The sequence below is a fragment of the Bos taurus genome, chromosome 7 (genome assembly GCF_002263795.3).
Source record: "Bos taurus isolate L1 Dominette 01449 registration number 42190680 breed Hereford chromosome 7, ARS-UCD2.0, whole genome shotgun sequence".
NCBI classification, from domain to species: domain Eukaryota; kingdom Metazoa; phylum Chordata; class Mammalia; order Artiodactyla; family Bovidae; genus Bos; species Bos taurus.
The window spans coordinates 108,039,093-108,057,095 of record NC_037334.1 but is presented as its reverse complement, the minus strand read 5'-3'; the positions used below and the strand labels follow the sequence as shown (position 1 = coordinate 108,057,095).

At 37.4% G+C, this 18,003-nt stretch overlaps 1 protein-coding gene across 4 annotated transcripts in view; it reads right to left on the bottom strand.

The window, feature by feature from the left end:
- Positions 1-18,003, bottom strand: part of FER (FER tyrosine kinase) — a 457,173-nt gene that overhangs the window by 227,291 nt on the left and 211,879 nt on the right. For 3 of the 4 annotated variants that reach the window (XM_024994406.2, XM_024994405.2, XM_024994410.2), the window contains 2 exons: positions 12,176-12,265; positions 536-739 (listed from right to left, as the gene is read on the bottom strand). In XM_024994406.2, coding sequence (XP_024850174.1) covers positions 536-739; positions 12,176-12,265 — 294 coding nt within the window. Of the gene's footprint in view, positions 1-535; positions 740-9,892; positions 9,896-12,175; positions 12,266-18,003 lie in introns of all 4 variants that reach the window. The other variant, NM_001191336.3, reaches the window with a different exon arrangement.

Genomic DNA, 18,003 nt, shown 5'->3' with positions numbered 1-18,003 from the left:
ATTAACACCAACAAATAAAAGCTTATACTTAAATGGAAAAAAACCCATTAATCCTCAGTGAATCATAAAACCAATTCAACTATCACCATCTCATTCATTAAGGTACTTCATTATTATTATTTAATAAAATACTTCTTAAAAATCTTGTGGCGACATTTTTGTGCAATTTCAAGGTCCAATTTTAAGAGCATAAAAATCATAATTAAGTTTCTCTAGAAAAAAATTGTAATAATCACATATTTCATTTTTAATTTAAAGGATCATAAACAAAGTTAACTTAAAATATTAAATATTAATGCATTTAAATTTAATGCAAATTGTAACTATTTTTAACTTAATATTTTAAAATGCATATTTCCTTTAAAAGATGAAAATTTCAGTGCATTTTGGAGCACTAAAGTTAAGGAATTTAAAAAAACATTAAGTGCTAAAGTTACTGTTATAGGCATTTACCACAAATCATTCATCATTTTATTACAAGTATACCTCAATTAACTACATCAAAATATACATATAAACTAAAGTGGAAACGTACATCAACATATTGTATGATAAAGTGTCTCCTTTGTCCATCAGAAAATACAGAAAGGACATATTCACCAGGTTTCCCATGACTCTCTCGCACCAAGAAGTCTCCTTGTTGTTTTAACAGGTCTTGCGCTTCTATTCTGGGAATTGCACCATGGTACCAGTCCTGTTCTGCCAGAGGTTTCTCAAGTACAGGGATCGTATCACAGAACTTAAGCAAATATTGAAAAAAAACACATTAAGTTAGAGAAGATAGCAATTTTTTTCTGGTAGGACTAATAGCAATTATAAATACTTCTTACCTATGTTCCTCCCTTTAATTGACCAATTAAACGTTATCTGAAAAATCTGAAATGTTCATAATCTTTTAATACCTCCTGGAGCACTGATGCTGAAGTGTAATACATACCCTTAAATACTGCAAGATTATTTGTTTTTTCTATCAGACGTAGGTACACACAATATTAGCATTTAGAGTTAGCACTGTGGTCTGAGTCACCATATTATAAAATACATATATTTAAAAATCTTCAATCAGAGGATTATGATGAAATGAGAGTATTATCAGGGGCACTTTTCATAAACAACTTCATTTTCAAAGAAGTAAAAGTTGAATTATATGTTTTTATGGCATTAACTCTTGATCACATGGCTGCCCCCGTCATGGGTTCCAGAAGCACTATGGCTTCCGCTTGCTGCGCCTGCTCATCCTTGCTCCTCCGACTTCCTTAACCATTACCTCTGCCACAGGGCTGGTCCTGATCCTACACAGCAACAACAGACAAAGGCTCAGCTGAAACAGCATCCCTGAAACCACCAAGATGCAATGGCAAACATGCGACAAAAACAAGGCGGGGGGGATACAAGCCATGAGCGCAGCAGGAAGCAAGTCATCCGTTATTTTAGGAGGCCAAATGCTAACAACAAATAGAGGTAACTCAGAGCTGGTTATGTTTCTTTGAAATGTTTCTAATTAATATGTTGATGTATGGCAAAACCAATATAATATTATAAAGTAATTAGCCTCCAATTAAAATAAATAAATTTATATTAAAAAAATAATAGATGAAAGCATACATCTTATGGTTACAAGTAAAAAGTTGTTTGTTTGTTTCTGTTTATCACCCACAGAAACTGAACTGCCCCAGGTCATAGGAACTCTTCATAGGTAAGGCACAGGCACCTTTCTGGTAAATGAGAACTAGCTTGAAGAGAGCCTGCACTGTTTCTGTCACTTAGTGGTTTACTCGCCAAGTCGTGTCTGACTCTTGCAACCCCACGGACTGTAGCCCACCAGGCTCCTTTGTCCATGGGATTTTCCAGGCAAGAATCAGTTCAGTTAAGTTCAGTCGCTCAGTCGTATCCAACTCTTTGCGACCCCATGAATCGCAGCACGCCAGGCCTCCCTGTCCATCACCAACTCCCGGAGTTCACTCAGACTCATGTCCATTGAGTCGGTGATGCCATCCAGCCATCTCATCCTCTGTCATCCCCTTCTCCTCCCACCTTCAATCTTTCCCAGCATCAGGGTCTTTTCAAATGAGCCAGCTCTTCACATCAGGTGGCCGAAGTACTGGAGTGGACTGCCATTTCCTTCTCCAGGGGATCTTCCCAATCCAGGAATCGAACTCAGGTCTCCTGCATTGCACGCAGATTCCTTACTGACTGAGCTATGAGGGAAGCCCTCAAGTTTTATCACTTGAAGAGGCCTAAAATTTACTGGTCAAAGTTCCATTTTATATTAGCCAAAGCCCATCCTACTGACTTAAAAAACTGAGAAATCCCAAACAGAATTTAAAGAAGAGTACACAGTTTGGTTTCTACTTCTACCACCATGTGAGTGCGAATGCTAGTCGCTCAGTCGTGTCCAACTCTTTGTGACCTCATGGACAGCAGCCCACTAGGCTCCTCTGTCCATGGGGTTCTCCAGGCAAGAATACTGTAGTGGGTTGCCATTTCCTTTTCCAGGGGATCTTCCCAACCCAGGGAATGAACCCAGGTCTTCCGCATTGCGGGCAGAGTCTTTACCATCCAAGCCACCAAGGAAGCCCTGCCACTGTGAGATTAATTCTTTAAATACATATATGATGCATCTGTACATGGAAATTGTTTATAAGCTGAATAAGCCTTTTCTTTTGTTAGAATTATGACAAATACTTTACTTTCAAAACAATTTAAATTGTATTCCCAAAATGGGTTTACAATTGAATTATATAAAGAACTAGCCACAACTATGAGAAAAAAAAAATAATTATTTTTTTAAAACAAATGCATAATCCATATGAAATTAATTTTTGTGTATACTGATACTAACAGTTTATAAAGTAGGTGGTCAGAATGATTAAATATTTCTTCTTTAAAATTTTGTCACAATGGATTTCAATATAGAAAACACTAAAACTTTTACTGTTATAGAAATATTTTCAAGTCTCGCCAATGGCGAGTGTTTTATTGATTTTTTTCCTCTGAGAAGAATCAATATAGAAAGAAATTCAGTGTCACTTTTAGGCAAAAAAAACTTTTTATTATTATCTCTTTTTTAAAAGGTCTACATAATAGAAAAGCATCACAAACAAGGATATCATGTGCTTGATTTCCTCTCCTATCAGCCTATCCTCCAAAAGGTTGATTTATTTAGAAGTGGGACAACAAGGACCCTGGGGAATTCATTAAGTCAGAAGGGCATTGGAAATACAAAAGCTCAGCTAACACAGAAATTCATTTAAGCATCTGAAGGTGAGGAATACATTTTGGGGGAAAAAAATCATTCTGAAACATCTAAGTTTGTTTGTTTGTTTTAAAAAGAGAAATAAACGGGAAGGAACTTACAATGGTATTTCATAGGGATTATACTTCTGTTTTTTTGTTTCATAAGGTCTTTTGGGTAGGAAGGAAAACTTCGCCATCTGCCGTTCCTGGCCCTAGACAATACCGTCATGGAACGCAGGCTGAAGTCACTATGGGTATATGTGTGTGTACATGTGAGACATGCATACACAGGAAAAGGCTGTACACAGCCCCTGACTGCATCTATCAAGGTCTTTCAGGAATTTCCCTGGAAACACTGGAAAAAAACATTTTATTAATGTGCTTTCAACTAAATTCTAATACAGCTTTGCAAGCCTGACAGTAACAGAATGAAGGTCGTGCCAGCAATGGAATCCAGCATTCCAAAGGCTTTCATAATGACATCAAAAATGAAAGGAAGCTTTTTACTTCAAACATCACAACTTTCTCAGCCTAAGTGGGGAAAGATTTTTCCTTGTTATCTAAAATTTTTGTCAAAGACATGGGGAAGATGAAGTTTCCATTTTCATATGTGTAGTAACATAACATAATTAACAAGTTACACAATAATAAGACAAGCTTTCCTGATTGACTAGACTAGCTATCTACCTTTTTCCCCAGACCTTATTCTTAAAGAATATTTCAGAAAAAACATACTGAACTTAGTTTGATAAAAAGATGGTTTAAATGAAGAGGCAATGAGGAATCAGCCCAAGAAAATGAAAATTTTTTTCCAGACTTAAGAATGAGGTTATTTTTTTGTCTTAGTCTAATTAAGACTAATTACCAAGAATTTAATGAATATTTGTATGCTTTTATCTCAAACATTTGAGCACAAGATTAGCTCCTTATGAGAAGCAAAGACAACAATGTTTTTTAAAAAAATCAATGTCTGGATTTTACTCAAATTAAGCACCCAAATAAGGAACCATTAAAAAAAAAAAAACTAAAATATAACAGCATCGAAAATATGCAAGTAAACCTCTCAGTGAGTTTGAAACAAGCTAAATAAAATTTCAACACTAACATATGAGTTTTTATGAATTTTTAATAAACATAAAAGTGAACATAATTCTCTTCTAAATCCTTATATAAATTTAGTTATTAGTTTAACAATTGAAGTAAAGAATTATTTCAAACCGAGTGTAATAATATACTATGGTGTCTACAAGTAACTCATAGGATTTTAAACATTTCTAAAAAATTCCATAATGACCCCTTTAATTTTAAAGCTATATATCACTGAGAGATTTTAGGGGCGATTAAGAATCAAATGTCATACAAACAGAAGAAAATCACCAAACACTTGCAAAAGGTGGGAAATACTGGCCTACTGAGTAGGAATCTGAGTTACGCAGTAAAGGCGACTTTCTATGAAAGGGCCATGTAAACACTCTGGATATTTCACCTTCATGACTGTTTGCATTCCTGCTGGACAAACAGGATGTAAAGCAGTGCTTCTATCTTCAACAGGCACAAAGGCCTATCTGTAAATTGACAAATCCTATTTTTTTAGCAATAAAGTAGAATTGATCTTTCTTTCATGCATTGATATCTTATTTTTATCAAAAGCATACTTTACCTAATGTTCACTTTATACTATGAAACTAGAAGCAAAACTCTTATTAACAAATTCCTTAATTAACAATTTTTGTACTTTTTGAGACTTTGAGTTTGTTCAGTCGTTAGGTAATAATACAACTATGATTACCATAATGATTAGGCAGAATTACATGCTGATCAGATTCACATTCTTATACAATTCTTCCCCAAACAATATTAATGTCACTCTTCCCCAAAGATATACAACTTAATCAAACTTGAACATCACCTTACTTCCATGACTTTCCACTTCCTTGACTGCCTGTTTGTGTACCTTCCAGGATGTCTAATAAGAGACCCTATCTCTAGCAAAATATATTTTTTAAAGGTCATTCATTTTTGGTCTCATACTTCTCCAATACCTTCTGATTTCTCCTGACTTTGCTTTCTTCCCTGCTTCTTTAGTTCCTTTACTCAACTTCTTTTTATGAGTAATCGTTCTTTTTTCTCATTATTTTTATCCATTTACTTTTTCCAGTTGTGCCTGTGACTCTCATTCATTCTCTTTCATCTCATCACATTGCTGCCATTTTTTCTACAGCTTTATTTTTTCCAAATCAAACATCCTGACCTGAAGCTCATACAATGTTGCAGAGAAAATGTACCACTGCATCAATAATAACATTTTAGTCCATTAACTGTCTTCAGTGCAAGTGCTATACTACACATCTCAACTAAAACTATTACCAGATCATTCTGATGAATCAGTATGAAATCACAGCTCGGTAAATTTGGAAATTTATCATCAAGTTGGGATTGCCTGTACAGAACACAGTGTCATTCTGACATGATCTGGGTCAAATGCTGTAAGCATCTGAGCAAACACATAAAAGAAGAGGCTTACTCTCTGTGTGGCTTCCTAACTGGCACTAGCGGTGAAGAATCCACCTGCCGGTACAAGCGACAGAAGAGACTTGGGTTCCATCCCTAGTTCAGGAAGCTCCCCTGCAGGAGGGCATGGCAACCCACTCCAGTGTTCTGGCCTGGAGAATCCCATGGACAGAGGAGCCTCGTGGGCTACAGTCCATAGGATAGCAAAGAGTGGGACATGACTGAAGTGACTTAGCACACACACTCTATGTACTGAAATAATAGAAAATAAAGCTTGATAAGAGAGTGAAAAAGTTGGCTTAAAGCTCAACATTCAGAAAACTAAGATCATGGTATCTGTTCCCATCACTTCATGGGAAATAGATGGGGAAACAGTGTCAGACTTTATTTTTGGGGGCTCCAATATCACTGCAGATGGTGACTGCAGCCATGAAATTAAAAGACGCTTACTCCTTCAAAGGAAAGTTATGACCAACCTAGATAGCATATTCAAAAGCAGACATTACTTTGCCAACAAAGGTCCTTCTAGTCAAGGCTATGGTTTTTCCAGCGGTCGTGTATGGATGTGAGAGTTGGACTGTGAAGAAAGCTGAGCGCCAAAGAATTGATGCTTTTGAACTGTGGTGTTGGAGAAGAGTCTTGAGAGTCCCTTGGACTGCAAGGAGATCCAACCAGTCCATTTTGAAGGAGATCAGCCCTGGGATTTCTTTGGAAGGAATGATGCTAAAGCTGAAACTCCAGTACTTTGGCCACCTCAAGTTAAGAGTTGACTCATTGGAATAGACCCTGATGCTGGGAGGGATGGGAGGCAGGAGGAGAAGGGGACGACAGAGGATGAGATGGCTGGATGGCATCACTGACTCGGTGGATGTGAGTCTGAGTGAACTCCGGGAGTTGGTGATGGACAGGGAGGCCTGGCGTGCTGCGATTCATGGGGTCGCAAAGAGTCGGACATGATTGAGTGACTGAACTGACTGAACTGAAAGCTTGATAAGCTCTTCTTAAAAATTATGTATAATACTAGGGATTCAAAACATGTAATTCTGAGAATATTATTTAGTTTTCTTAGACATGACTAGCTACATGGAGAATTCAATCTATTTATGGCAGTGATATGATGTAAGAAGTTTAATTTTTATTTTTCCTATTTCTCATTTTTCTACATGTTACTGTCTGGGATAAATAAATAAATATTAAGTCCTTAAGGATAAAGGAAGACAACCAAGTTTTAAAATACATAATATCTAAGTTGAACTTAACAACATCCCTTGTCAGAGGAAGTACAAGGTTGTTCTGTTGGACTTAAAGAAAGACACTAAAAAACAAGAGCAGTTTTTTATGTTATGAATGAAAATAACTATATTCCCTTATGCCAAAGGTGAAAGCCCAGCATTATAATACCAACATGATAACCAATGTACAACAAACACAACTGAACCATAATTTGCTTATTTTCTAAACAGAAGCAAACAAGCAAATCTTACTTAGTATATAATTATTTATTATGGATGCACATCATTATTTTTGAATATTTTTATTTTCAATCAAGTTCAAAGTAATTCAAAAATTTTAAAAACCTAGATCCAGAAAAATGTTAATTTTAAGGCGACAGAAGAATAATTTAATAATTCTTCTGACATCTAAAGAACAATTATCTGGACCAAAGTGTGCTTTATTTTTATTTTAAATAACGTTTTTCAAAGAGTGCTACTATTATAAATGTGTTCTGTACTCCACTCATCAGTGAACAACTAGTACTCAGAAGGGGCCGTAAGACAGAAGAGATTGTTCAGCCACTTATAACAAAAATTCTGCAGTAAAAAAATGGCTCTGGAGAAAGGGCAGTATTCTTGATATGACTAGAACAGATCTCATCGAATATAATGTGGTTTGAAAGACTTTCAATGGAAATGGACCCTCATGATCGCCTGTAGGCTTTCAGATTATACAACGAACCCTGTCTAACACCCCTGGCCTTGATTTCAGAAGCAGTCTATGAGAAATAGTCCTCAATGCAAATTCATAACCGCCTGAAGCACGAAAGATGCAGGATATGAAGCAGACCTCAGCGCCTGAAGGGACTCAGAATAGGCTATTTAACTCTTTTAGTGCAGTAGAAAAAAAGAAACACCTGCTTGGAGCTGATACAGCGTATTAAAATACTAATCTCACCATAACAGTAAATATTAAACATCTATCATCAGATATTATAGTCTGTTAAAGTCAAATTCACCTATGAGCTAATTATCTGACATTCTTCCTTCCAGCAACATTTCTGATTAAAGTGCTCCATCAGACTGTCTTCACAGAGAGATCTACATTTAGCCACAGTGTAAAAAATGGCAAAATAAGTAGCTATGAGAAGTTCAATGGGAATACTATCATGATTAATCCATTTCCTTTTGTATAATGCAATTAACAGTTTTATCTAAAATTATGCTCTAAGCTCCCAATTTTATATGTTTGAGTAAAAAACCAGCGATTTCATAGTTGTTGCTTTTAGATTTTAAATTAAATATGCTTCCACACTTTAAAAAATAATTTGAATATATACCTCATACCATATGCAAATATTAACTTGCAGTGGATCAAAGACCTATATGTAAAACTACAGAACTCTAGAAGGAAACACAGGTGAGGGTTTGCATGACTTTGCACTAGACAATTTTTTTAGATACAGCACCAAAAGTATGTGCAATGAAAGAAAATTAGATAAATGGACTTTCTCAAAATTAAAAACTTTTGTGTGTCAAGACAATTCCAAGAATGACGGAAAAAAATTTTTAAATTATGTATCTGATAAGGGGCTTGTATTCAGAATATATAAAGAACTCATAACTCAACAATGAAGGAAAATCACCAATTAAAACATATACAGTGGATATGAATAGTCATATCTCCAAAGAATACATACAAGTGACAACAAATCACATTAAAAGATACTTAACATCATCAATTGTCAGGAAAATGCAAATAAAACTACAATAAGATATCATTTCATACCCACTGGGATGCCCATAATTTTAAAAAAATGGAAAAATAAAAAGTGTTGAGATTGTAGAGAACTGGAACACTCAAATAATATGCTTTGCTGGTGCAAATGCAAAATGCTGCGAACACTGTGGAAAACAGTTTGGTAGTTCCTCAGAAATTAAACACAGAATTACCACATGACCCAGCAATTCCCTGGTATATAACTGAAAGAACTGAAAACATACATTCACATAAAAACTTGTATTTGAATGTTCCCTGCAGCTTTATTCATAATAGCCCAAAAGTAGAACAACCTAAATGTCAGCTGATGGATAGGTAAACAATGTCAGATAAACCCACACAAGGAAACACTATTCTCTCATAGAAAGCAATGAAGTTCCAATAAATGCTACACCATGGATGAATCAAGAAGACACTACACGAAGTGAAAGAAACCAGGCAGGAGAAGGCCACATAGCCTGTGACTCCATTTATGGGAAATGTCCAGAAAAGGCAAATCCATAGGATCAAGAATAGATGAGTGATTACCAGAAAATTGAAAAGGGGGGAAATTAAGACCAATTGCTAACAGGAGTTTCTAATTAGGGAGACTGAAAGGCTCTGTATGTATATGATGGTGATGGTTCCACAACAATGAATATGCTAAAACCACTGCGTGTATATGCTGAAATGGTGCGTTTCACATTGTGTGATGTATATCACAAAAAAATAAATTAATTGGCTTAAGTTTGCCATTTTGGCAGGGTTCTTAAAAAGTTTTAAAGAAAAACTCGTTTAGAGTAATTAGAAATTTTCCTTCTTTTACACTACCTTTACCAGACTAGAATACTCAAAAATACTAAACTATGTCAGAAAAAAATTTTAATTATAATTAAATAGCCTCTAAAGTTTATCTTAGACTATCATACTACCTGAAACCTTCACATTCACAGTAAGACAGTAAGACTCAAGACCTCAGTTACCTGTGTAGTTGAGGGGAAAATCTTCTTCAAGTAAACAGGATATTTAACACCTTACAGAAGTAGTTCTGTACCTTTACTCACAGTGCACCAGTGTCATAAAGTGCAGACTATCTCAGTCTTCTTAGTTCATAAGATTTCTGAATAAACCAGGGAATGTCAAAGGGCTCTTAAGTGATGGATATAATGACTGCCTTAATCATGAAGATAAAAACGTGATCAAATGCAAGACAACGTACAGATTCACTAGAATTCTTGATTACAAAGGGAAATTTTCTTAAATGAAACGGGCATTTCATAGCTTCAAGGATGTTGATAAGGTTATTTAAATGTATATATGAATGAGGTACATGCTTTGTGGGAAAGGCACTTCATTTCAGATAAAAGCAGTCAGTAAACACCAAATTTAACCTATATCAATCACTGCCAATTTAGTAATTTTACTTAAGAATAAGGTAAATACCACTTTTAAGTGGAGACAAAACATGTAAATATCTTAAGGCATTTAAAAAGCTATGATTTATATCAACTAATTATGAAGATTGTGTACAGTATATCTGACGTACTTTTGGAGTGCTAACCCCATACAACTTCATCTTAATGAACAAACAGGATTTCTCCTTTGTTTCTAGATGTAAATCAATGTGTCTTAAAGGAAAAGAAAAACCTCTTTCATTCTCTGTTTAAAAAATACTTTAAATATTTCCTTGTAAGAACTGTTTCTTTTTCTTCTAATGTGCTGTGCTTAGTCGCTCAGTCATGCCCGACTCTCTGTGACCCCATGGACTGTAGCCCACCAGGCTCCTTTATCCATGGGGTTCTCCAGGCAAGAATCCTGGAGTGGGTTGCCATGCCCTCTTCCAGAGGATCTTCCCAACCCACGGATTGAATCGAGGTCTCCTGCATTACAAGCAGATTCTTTATCATCTGAGCCACCAGGGAAGCCCTTTTCTTCTAATAAAAATTATCAAAAAAACTCTCCTCATAGAGTCTCTGAAACTTCTCATGAATTCTTAATCAAGTCTCCTATGCCTTACTTTGACTGTCAAATCATAATAAACCAAGTCTTATAAACTACTATTTATCTGTAGAGTTGTAAATTTATGAAAATAAGAGCAGGAGATAAGGCCTGAAAGAGAAGTACTCTGTCATGTGGCTCCTGCACACAATTTTAATTTTCATTTGCTACTTAATGCCACATGAGACGGTCTGCATTAGTTTTCTCCTGTGGATACTTCTGAACGCTGAAAGTGACAATGGCAGCATCAAAGGTTAAAAGATAAGTTGAAAATCTTTTACGCAAAATATATTTTTCTTCCTTTTTTTTAATTAAAATACCTGATGCCTTGCCACAGTTGTGTATAAAAGATTGTTGCTTGAGTGGAATAAATATGGGAATATGTCTAACATATTAAAAAGCGTGCATGCTCAATCGTTAGATCATGTCCAACTCTTTGCAGCCCCGTGGAATTCAGCCCACCAGGCTCCTCTGTCCATGGGATTTCCCAGGCAGAAATACTGGAGTGGGTTGTCATTTCCTCCTCCAGGGGATCTTCCCAACCCAGGGATCAAACCTGTGTCTCCTGCTTGGCAGATGGATTCTTCACCACTGAGGCACCAGGAAAGCCACATATCGAAAAGGAACTATAGCAAATATATCCAAAATGAACAGTGAACTAATCTAAGGTTAGGAAGCACTTTTTTTTAAAATATATGAGTAGGTCACATTGTTTTAGCTAAACTTTTAAAGAACAAGAAATAATATTAAGATATTATGTTGTAGAAACTTGGCAAGATGGGGGGGAAAGCATGTAATTAGTTTGTACTGAATATTGTTTCAACCATCATTCAATAAAATACTATAAAGCTCTATACTGAGAGTGAGGCATGGCTAGAATAAAAAGCTTGATGACTTAGTATTATAGGTAATGAAGCAAAAAAATACTTTATACTTTTATATATAAATGGAATAAGAATATTTTTTTATCTTGCTTGGCTATAGCTGCTATTACTAGGAGTAGTGAATATTCTATACATTACCATGTGCCACGCACAAATTTCAAATGGACTTTAATTTTCCAATTAAAACATTCTTAAAAATATGAACACATATAAAATGATACATTTTTAAAATACATATATAATAATCCCTATTATAAAAATGTTTCACTGTAAAATAATTATATTTATAGTTTTCCTCAATGTTACAAAGTACATAAAATACTGTAAGTACTTATATGCAGTACAGAAAGTCTACAAATCAAATTTATTTCTTTCTTCCTTATTTCACTGTTACATGGGTCTTACTATACACATATCATTAATATACACACAGATTCACATGCACACATAAAGTTAAATTGTCTACTTACCTTTCCATTGATAAATACAAATTTACATGACATTCACTGATACATCAGAAGAAAGCTAGACAATGACTATTTTCAGTAATGTATAGAGTTCATCGTACTTACTGAAGAGCCCAGTGCAGATTTTGGAGATCTAATGATTCCAGCAATTGAGTGACGAATAGACTCAAATCTGGACAGCCTCTCCTTCCTTTCCTGGAGAGATGCAGAAAGAAGCTGTTAGCAGTAGTAAACTGTCGGGTACATACACAGCTACGCTAGGCAATCAGGCATTTATCCGCAGCTTAAGTCCATTCACTCTGTCTTGCAAGTAAATAAAATGCAAGTTTCCTAACATTCCAAGTGATAAGTAATCAAATGCACATGAACTCTGCAGCATTTTATTTGCCTGTTTGCTCAATAAATATCATGATTTGGGAAAAAATAAGAAATAGAAATTCATGAGATAAGAGAAAACAAGAAATGCAAAGAAAACCCACAGAAACATAAGCATTAGCACAAGGCGGGGCAGGGGAGACACAACTAGAAGGAATCAGTCTAACAGAAAATTTCTGACGGTTGTGAGGGATTTTCAAGGAAAAAACGGGAGTAGAGGGGGCAGGAGGAGAATTGTACGGAATGTATTTCTAAACAGCGAATTTCACTTGAGCAGCGTGGAGGTTTCCCAGAGACTGACGTGATGATGAGAACGATGGCAACAGAAAGGACAAGGCAAACCAAGCAGGCAGGGGCCGGCAGCTCTGCCACTAAGGGAGCGCGTCCAGGCTACTATTTGCTACGGGATGCATTTCTGCAGGTCACATACCACAACGGAAGGAAACTCTTCCTTAAAATTTCAAATCCTTAGATCCGTTCTACAGACACAGGTGATGGGAGAGGTAAGAGAGGTTAGGAAAGAAGAGCAGGAAGGAAAGCAACGCTGAGAGCCTGGAGGTGAGAACGACAGCAAAGCGCGTGTGAGCGTAGTAAAAGCACTGACTAATGGTCCCATAGTGACTCCAGTTCCACTGCTGGCAGCAGACAAAGAACAAGGCATCACAGCCAAGCTCTGTACTTCCATGTCTCCCAACAGCAGTGATACTCGACTCGACTCGTTGTGGAAGAATAACCAGAGCAGGCCACAAACAGCATCTTCCGTTTCCTCTCATAGATAAACACCGTTTCCTGCCACGTCAGTAAACACAGGATGTCACGGCATCGCACCATCAGCCTCTGCGGCTGCCTCAGCTGTCCACCCTGAGAGGATGGAGAAGAAAGTGGACACTGGCCCTCGATACCAGAGGTGCACGTCAAAGGGACGACTTCAGTGAGCCAGGCTCCTGCACCTTCCCACACGCAGAAAAGGACTACACTTATTAACATGAGACGTCCACCTTACTTTAATCAGCAGTAATGTACTGATGTTCCAACTACCTGGCTGGTTGCAAAAATTCCTGTCTGTTATGACTCCTCCCTCACCTCTTCAGTGCAATCTCTCGAGACCTATCTGAGGGGCTGTGTCCTGGGCTTAAGTCCTCAACAAGCCCATCGATAAAACCTAATTCCCAAGCTTTAGGTTGTGTGTTTTTGTTTTTCAATTGACACTGTGTCTCCAATACCTATAGTATGTCTCTTTATATAGTAAATATTTTTCGTCACATGCTACCTGGTAAACATCATGCTTCCTGGAATTTAACCTTTGTCTCTCCACTTGCTTATTGCCAGGTTATTTGCTGTTATTCTACGAGTTGTGGTACTGTTAGTTTTTATTATTCTACAAACATATGCCTACTAATACTTTAAAATAATCTTAGGAGATCAATTGAGTCAATGCTCTTAAAATATTAAAGAGAGTAGAATCCCTATGTAGGAGTAGTATGAGAACAGAACCGAAAATTACAGGGAGGTTATGCAGAAAACTAGAATATTCAATGAAGAGATTTAAGTGCTAGAATGTATTTTACTTGCATATGTTTACAGCAATATTCACTGTAATGGTAAAAAACTCTCCTCAAGCTACATCTTGGGCATCGAACCCTACGGAAAGTAAAGAGAACAATTTCTCCCCAAGCCTCTTACTAATGCTAAAGAGAAACATTTTCTTAAAAAGCTATTACTAGAACTGATTCAAATGTATTCTTTTTAATGGCTGGGTAACACTCCAATGTGTATATGTACCACAGCTTTCTTATCCTTTCATCTGCTGATGGGCATCTAGGTTGCTTCCATGTCCTGGCTATTATAAACAGTGTTGCGATGAACAGTGAGGTACATGTGTCTCTTTCAATTCTGGGTTCCTCAGTGTGTATGCCCAGCAGTGGGATTGCTGGGTCATAAGGTAGTTCTAATGAGGTGGATGAAACTGGAGCCTATTATACACAGCGAAGTAAGCCAGAAAGAAAAGCACCAATACAGTATACTAACGCATATATATGGAATTTAGAAAGATGGTAACAATAACCCCGTATATGAGACAGCAAAAGAGACACTGATGTATAGAACAGTCTTTTGGACTCTATGGGAGAGGGAGAGGGTGGGATGATTTGGGAGAATGGCATTGAAATATGTATAATATCATATATGAAATGAGTCGCCAGTCCAGGTTCGATGCATGATACTGGATGCTTGGGGCTGGTGCACTGGGATGACCCAGAGGGACGGTATGGGGAGGGAGGAGGGCGGAGGGTTCAGGATGGGGAACACGTGTATACCTGTGGCAGATTCATTTTGATATATGGCAAAACCAATACAATAGTGTAAAGTTAAATAAAATAAATTAAAAAAAAAAAGCTATTACCAACTAGGTAAGACTAGTAGATAGGTCTAGGTGTGGAATAAAAAAATTGCTTCCCTTATATTAAGTTACACAGCATAATATTGTCTGTATTCAAAGGAATATGATCAGTGAAAGAACCTTTCATTTAAAGATACTCTTCAAATAATGTGGTCTTAAAAAAATGTATTATTAGAAGCAATAAATAGACTAAGTTTTATAAGGAATAATCAAACACGATTCAGTTCAGTCGCTCAGTCATGTCTGACTCTTTGTGACCCCATGAATCACAGCACGCCAGGCCTCCCTGTCCATTACCAACTCCCGGAGTTCACTCAGACTCACATCCATCGAGTCAGTGATGCCATCCAGCCATCTCATCCCTCTGTCGTCCCCTTCTCCTCCTGCCCCCAATCCCTCCCAGCATCAGGGTCTTTTCCAATGAGTCAACTCTTCGCATGAGGTGGCCAAATTATTGGAGTTTCAGCTTTAGCATCATTCCTTCCAAAGAACACCCAGGGCTGATCTCCTTTAGAATGTACTGGTTGGATCTCCTTGCAGTCCAAGGGCCTCTCAAGAGTCTTCTCCAACACCACAGTTCAAAAGCATCAATTCTTCGGCACTCAAACTTTCTTCACAGTCCAACTCTCACATCCATACATGACCACAGGAAAAACCATAGCCTTGACTAGAAGGACCTTTGTTGGCAAAGTAATGTCTCTGCTTTTGAATATGTTATCTAGGTTGGTCATAACTTTTCTTCCAAGGAGTAAGCGTCTTTTAATTTCATGGCTGCAGTCACCATTTGCAGTGATTTTGGAGCTCAGAAAAATAAAGTGTGACACTGTTTCCACTGTTTCCCCATCTATTTCCCATGAAGTGATGGGACTGGATGCCATGATCTTCGTTTTCAAAATGTTGAGCTTTAAGTCAACTTTTTCACTCTCCACTTTCACTTTCATCAAGAGGCTTTAGTTCCTCTTCACTTTCTGCCATAAGGGTGGTGTCATCTGCATATCTGAGGTTATTGAGATTTCTCCCGGCAATCCTGATTCTAGCTTGTGCTTCATCCAGCCCAGCGTTTCTCATGATGTACTCTGCACATAAGTTAAATAAGCAGGGTGACAATATACAGCCTTTACGTACTCCTTTTCCTATTTGGAACTAGTCTGTCGTTCCATGTCCAGTTCTAACTGTCGCTTCCTGACCTGCATATAGGTTTCTCAAGAGGCAGATCAGGTGGTCTGGTATTCCCATCTCTTTAAGAATTTTCCACAGTTTATTGTGATCCACATAGTCAAAGGCTTTGGCATAGTCAATAAAGCAGAAATAGATGTTTTTCTGGAACTCTCTTGCTTTTTCCATGATCCAGTGGATGTTGGCAATTTGATCTCTGGTTCCTCTGCTTTTCTAAAACCAGCTTGAACATCAGGAAGTTCAGGGTTCACATATTGCTGAAGCCTGGCTTGGAGAATTCTGAGTATTACTTTACTAGCGTGTGAGATCAGTGCAATTGTGCGGTAGTTTGAGCATTCTTTGGCATTGCTTTTCTTTGGGATTGGAATGAAAACTGATCTTTTCCAGTCCTGTGGCTTAGAGTTTATAAAACATTTTAACCAGTGTCAGCTCACTTGGTGCCCAGATTTCCACAAATTAACGTGAAATTATTTTACCAAAAGAATTTCTGGTCAGTGTAGCATTACATATCAAGTTTAAATAATCCACCTAACAATACATCAAATTATGCTGATTATTGTATCAATGAATTAAATGGCTACTTTAACAATTAAAATTAAAAAGCTTCTCTTCAGTTACCACGGACAAAGCGTCTAATTTTGCCTGGAGGCCTGCTAAGGCTGGTGATGATTTAACAAGGTAAAGAGATTTCTCCAGATAAACAGGGATCAGTTCTAGCTAAAAGTCCCTCAAAGTGGAGACAGCTGTGGGCCAGTGAAGGAGGGAAAGGAGAGGCAATGTGATGAAGTAATATATGATGTTACCAAATAATATTATGATGAGTAGCCTATAAAAATTCCATAAAGGTATCTAGAAAGAACAGATGCAGTATCAGTTTCACATCTCATTTAAGAACAGCTTTTCATTCCATTAAAATTAAAGCAGAGCTTCTCAATATCCCTCTCAATATATATATACATATATATATAATAACTAAGAGACTTCCATAATAATTAAAAGCCTATCTATGATAACTCTTTCAAAATATTCTGAAAGAAATAATATCTTAATTACAGTTCAAGTAAAACCAAACCTATCCAGTTTCCAAATCACTCTTCACTGAAATTCTCAAATTATAGTAAAATAGGCTCTCAAGTTACCTTCATCTCCTGTCCAAAGGCGAAGATATAAAAGGCAAGTATTGAGGTTTTGCTAAAAATGAACCCCTCTTCCAAATGACAGTCTATACAGATGCTGAAGTAAATTACAAACTAACGACTTGAACCAAAAAGCACGTGCTGCTGCTGCTGCTAAGTCACTTCAGTCGTGTCCGACTCTGTGTGATCCCACAGACGGCAGCTACCAGGCTCCCCTGTCCCTGGGATTCTCCAGGCAAGAACACTAGAGTGGGTTGCCATTTCCTTCTCCAATGCATGAAAGTGAAAAGTGAAAGGGAAGTCTCTCAGTCGTGTCCGACTCTTAGCAACCTCATGGACTGCAGCCTACCAGGCTCCTCCGTCCATGGGATTTTCCAGGCAAGAGTACTGGAGTGGGGTGCCATTGCCTTCTCCGAAAAAGCACGTAACAGGTCTCAAAGCAAGGCTCTTAAAGGAGGCACGATTGGGGGTAGGAGGAGAAGGGAACAACAGAGGATGAGATGGCTGGATGGCATCACCGACTCGATGGACATGAGTTTGAGTGAACTCCGGGAGTTGCTGATGGACAGGGAGGCCTGGCGTGCTGCAACTTATGGGGTTGCAAAGAGTTGGACACTAATGAGAGACTGAACTGAACTGAAGGAAGAAGGAATAAGATTCTTGATGTCAGAAGAGAAATTTGGGCAAACCACTTAACTACTCTGGCTCTTAGGTTTCCATATCAGCAAATAGAAGAACACTGGACTAGACAAAAATATTCATCTTGAAAATTCTGTGACCATTGCTCAACTCCCCAGTCATCTGTACCGCGCTGATCACTAAGGACGCTCTCACAGAAGAGTTGCACT